The 4,165-nt window shown below is 44.8% G+C and overlaps 1 protein-coding gene across 1 annotated transcript; it reads right to left on the bottom strand.

Moving 5' to 3' along the window:
* Nucleotides 1-1,194: 1,194 nt before the first annotated feature.
* On the bottom strand, nt 1,195-1,536 carry smim32 (small integral membrane protein 32; the record flags this gene model as incomplete). Its single annotated transcript, XM_079250444.1, has 1 exon — nt 1,195-1,536. One exon carries the CDS (start codon nt 1,534-1,536, stop codon nt 1,195-1,197), a length of 342 nt encoding a protein of 113 aa, XP_079106570.1.
* Between the last annotated feature and the right edge of the window lie 2,629 nt (nt 1,537-4,165).

Here is a 4,165-nt window from a genome sequence, read left to right as displayed (position 1 = left end):
ATCAAGATGTAACGTTCCACTCTCGAAGCGCTTCTTCATCAACCACAAACTCATGAGCACACATGTACTCTCTCACTTTCTTTCTCTGTCTCTCTCTCTCACACACATACACACACACACACACACACACACACACACACACACACACATACACAGGCACAGGCTTACGGAGATATGTTAACTTTTATCTGTCTTGGTATGTGAGAGATGCATTCCAACAACAGGATTGGAGGGGATTTGCACATCACTGATGGTACTACAACAGACAGTATTTTGGTTTATCACACAGGACTCCTCATACTTCAGCCTCAAGTCTTCATTCTCTGAAACAGGAGGTACAGATGCCATAAATTGTACAAGAAAGGTTAATTAAAAGTGAAAGTGCTCAATAAGACCAGCAGCCTGGTGCTTGTAATAAACACCCCTGCATGCATTAAATGATAAACAACTGGCCCTTCGTCAGAAGCTATACTGCATCGTCCTCACCGTTGTTTTTCGATTTACATGTGCACAAAGATTTAAGAGAACTTGTCAACATCTTTATGTGGTGATGTAGCCCCCTTGATTCACTCACTCTATTCCTGACTGAAGATTGGAAATCATTTTATGATAATTCCACAAAACAAGACAGTCAAGTTACAGCCTTACAAAATTGTTTGTTTTGCCTTTATATACAGACTAAGACTGTGGTTTCTGTATTGACATACTGTATGGTGAGTCATGTTTTCATGATGAAAAACAGAGCCAGTTTCAAGTACTGCAGGCGCCAAGTCAGATTTGTAAGGATTTGGATGAGTTAATGCAAGCTTGGGAGGATACTGGAATGAAGGAGTTTCCGGTTTGCAGGAAGCACAGGTGGAGATGATTGTTTTACATTTCAGCCTATGTTTGGGCTACCAGAAAGTACAGACCTGTGAGTCACTAATTACATTTGGAATCTGTTATCTTTCCACCTGCCACAGCGCTCGGAGTGCTCCTGAGTTTGGATGGAGATGTGGATCCTTAAAAGAGAAAGGAGGGAAACATGCCAAAACCAAGCCCCTGATTGATTCCAGGTTATAGATCCAGACACTTCCAGTGCTGTCCACCAGCATTTAGGGGAAATGTTAACCCCACTGCCCCCACTCTCTCCTTCTTCTTCTGGAGACACTGTAAATTCCAGAGGTTTTGTGGTGCAAGGGTGGGGGGTAGGGACTACTTGTAGGAGGTCCGGGCCTCTCTCAGAGACCTGTCATATGGCATGGAGGCGAAGAAAGAGTTCCGCAGCTGGCAGTTGATGAAGAACACAATGAGCAGCACCAGCAGGAAAAGCAGTAGGCACATGACTATGTAGGTGATCAGGTCCGGTTTGTGGAACTCGCCCTCCCGGAGCCCGCTGCTCCCTCTTCCCGTGGTCGGTCTCAGGAGCGCGGCCACGCTCACCGAGCCTCCGTGGGAGGCGTTCAGAGAGGAGGGGGTGTGTGTGGTGGACTGGGCCATGAGCACCAGGTCGAAGTCTGGGGCGTCGGTGGAGTTAAGGAGGATCTGCCTCAGCATGGCGCCCCGCGGGCTCACTGGCTGGAGGAGGGAAACACAGGGAGAGGGTTATGGAGGCAACTGACTGCTGCTTTGGGCAGGCTTGGCGGCTTAAGCCTGATTTAACAGCACAGATTAAACACGATCAGGAACACAAACTGCGTGGTAAACACGCACAACAAATCTCACAGTGGGAGATCTTAATTAGTCTCCTCCACTGATGTAGTTAGATTTCTTCCAAACTGACTATGTTTGACAAGGTCAACTGATACATAACCAACACTGTTCAGAAGGTTCCTAAATACACTCCAAAGTGTTGGATTGAGTCACTGTTGAATACAAACAGGAGATTCCTTAGCAAATAAAGAAAATCAAAACATTATGGTTTTGATCTTTATTTTCTTACTTTGGAGCGAGCTGCGAGGAGTTCCGCAGGTGATGTGGGAAAGTCAGAATCTCGGCTCCGCATTCCAGCCTCCCCGGCTTCGTCTGTTCCAGCGCCGCCAAGGACGCGCCGTGAAGAACCGGCGGGTCGACAGCTGGCAGAGTCGCACCTTCTCCGGTCACATCACACAAACAGGCTCCAATCCACTTTTAAGCCCAGATATGAGCTCTCAAGCGAAATTTACCTATATCTTCCAGATTATAAATCCAAAACCGAACTGCTACGCGTGTTATCACTCTTCCTTTTCAAGCAAAGCACCTTCTGTGATAATACAGCCACATCCCGATGACTTTTGGCTCTTGCAGAAGTGTTGGAATTCAGCGACGACCGCTGGTGCGCACACATGCAGCTACCCTCGTGCGCCGTGGTGCGCAACGCAACAAGACTGCCTGCGCGCAGAGGACTCGGGAAGGCGTCCAACCGACCATCTGATCGCCCTTTTTTTTATCCTGTAAAAGATCGATACATGTTGATTTGATACTATTCCGACGGCCTGCCCTGAAGAGTTTATCGACCCAGTGCCACTAAAACGAGATGAAAGGAGGGATTAATGGAGGACAAAACACATCAGCGCACCAGGTCGTGAACAGCTTCCCATCTTCTCTCTGGGTTGCATGTGTGTGACAGACAGAGGGAGGGAGGGAAAGGAGAAAATTGCACATCAGGAGAGGGTGAGGAGGAGCCGCTCTATCTATCTATCTCAATGGATGCATGGATGGATGGATGGATGGATTGGTTGTTTCTCATCAAGACTAACTTTCAGACAGATGAGAGAAATCCCTGGTCCATTTCTAGGCCAGTGTGGGGAATGTCTCACACTGAAGTGAGGAGAGAACAAGAAAAAGGTGTGAGATTAGTGAGTGTGTGCATGAACTCATAGCATTGATTAAATTGCGAGTCAGTTCTACCTGGTATAGGTCACTGCCCGGCTCTCATGACTCACCCGAAGTGTTGAACATAGAATCAACAGTCAGGGAATTTTTTTTAAAAATCAAAAGTATTTCTCAATCAGTGTTCGTTTGGAGCAAAAGCATGTCTGTGGGAAAACTGATGTCACTTATAACTGCTGTCTGCAAACAAAAAAGAGGTGCTAAAGACAGCTATTGGAAGACAGTTTGCTCTTATATGATGTTTCTAACATGATTGTGCATGCGGGGCCCACCCCCTAGCCATGCTGATCTGCTTCATATTCATCTGCACCTGCTCTCTCTAGACAGAATACCTGGCAGGCATGGGAGAGAACAAGGACAGAGGTACACACACACACACACACACACACACACACACACACACACACACACACACACACTCACCATTCAATACTGTAATCCAATTTTAAATTGGAAAGCGACTTTCATACCACTTTGACATTAATGTGAGTGCAGTCTGTTGGAGGTGAACTAGTCTACAAATAGCAGACAAATGGCTTGCAGTGTTCCAGTGTCCTGTATAAACTCTGTATTCACCAACACAGAGGATTAGATCAGTGTTTGGTGGAATGTGTGTGTCACTCGGGAAATCTGAAAACAGCCCGAAGCATTGTTTACATACGTGGAGGAACAGTAGCAATTGTGATGGGTAAGGAGATTACAGTCTAATCCAGTCTGTCTATTATTCTTCAATAATCTTCATTACAGCATGTTTTCATTTTATTCGGCTTTATCCTTAAAAGGGAATTATTTTCTTTGGCTTGAAAGTATGTTTTTATTTCGCTGATTAGAACAAAGTCCATTACAATTTCTAATCTATTTGAAAGAGTTTTATGTTTGTGTGTAAATTGAACAGAGTAAAGTTGAGTTTATTCGAAATAAAATGTTTAAAGTTGTCACAACCCAGTTAATTGTTCAAATTTTCGATGCAAAATTATCCATTAGCAATTCCTCTTTGATATGAAACAGTTTATGCTGCTACGTTGAAAAGTTAGCTGTCAAATGGCTGTAATGATACTGAAATATTTTGACCAGACAGGGTGAGAAGCAAACCTATATTCTTGTTTTTGGAGGCTTGTCTGCAATGTCACAACACATAGGCAAAAGGCGATATTATAGTGTGAGCTGCAAACACACATTTCCACACATTGGGCCCTGTCCTTTTACATGAACTTTACAGAAACCTCACAGTTGAACAGCTGGGTGGTTTTAGTTGAACCAGATTTCATTAGTTGGAGTTCTCTGTGTGGGGTAATATCAGGCTGTACTGAACTAA

Source organism: Telmatherina bonti (assembly GCF_933228915.1).
Source record: "Telmatherina bonti genome assembly, chromosome: 12".
Lineage (NCBI taxonomy): Eukaryota > Metazoa > Chordata > Actinopteri > Atheriniformes > Telmatherinidae > Telmatherina > Telmatherina bonti.
This window is presented reverse-complemented; position numbering and strand designations above follow the sequence as displayed.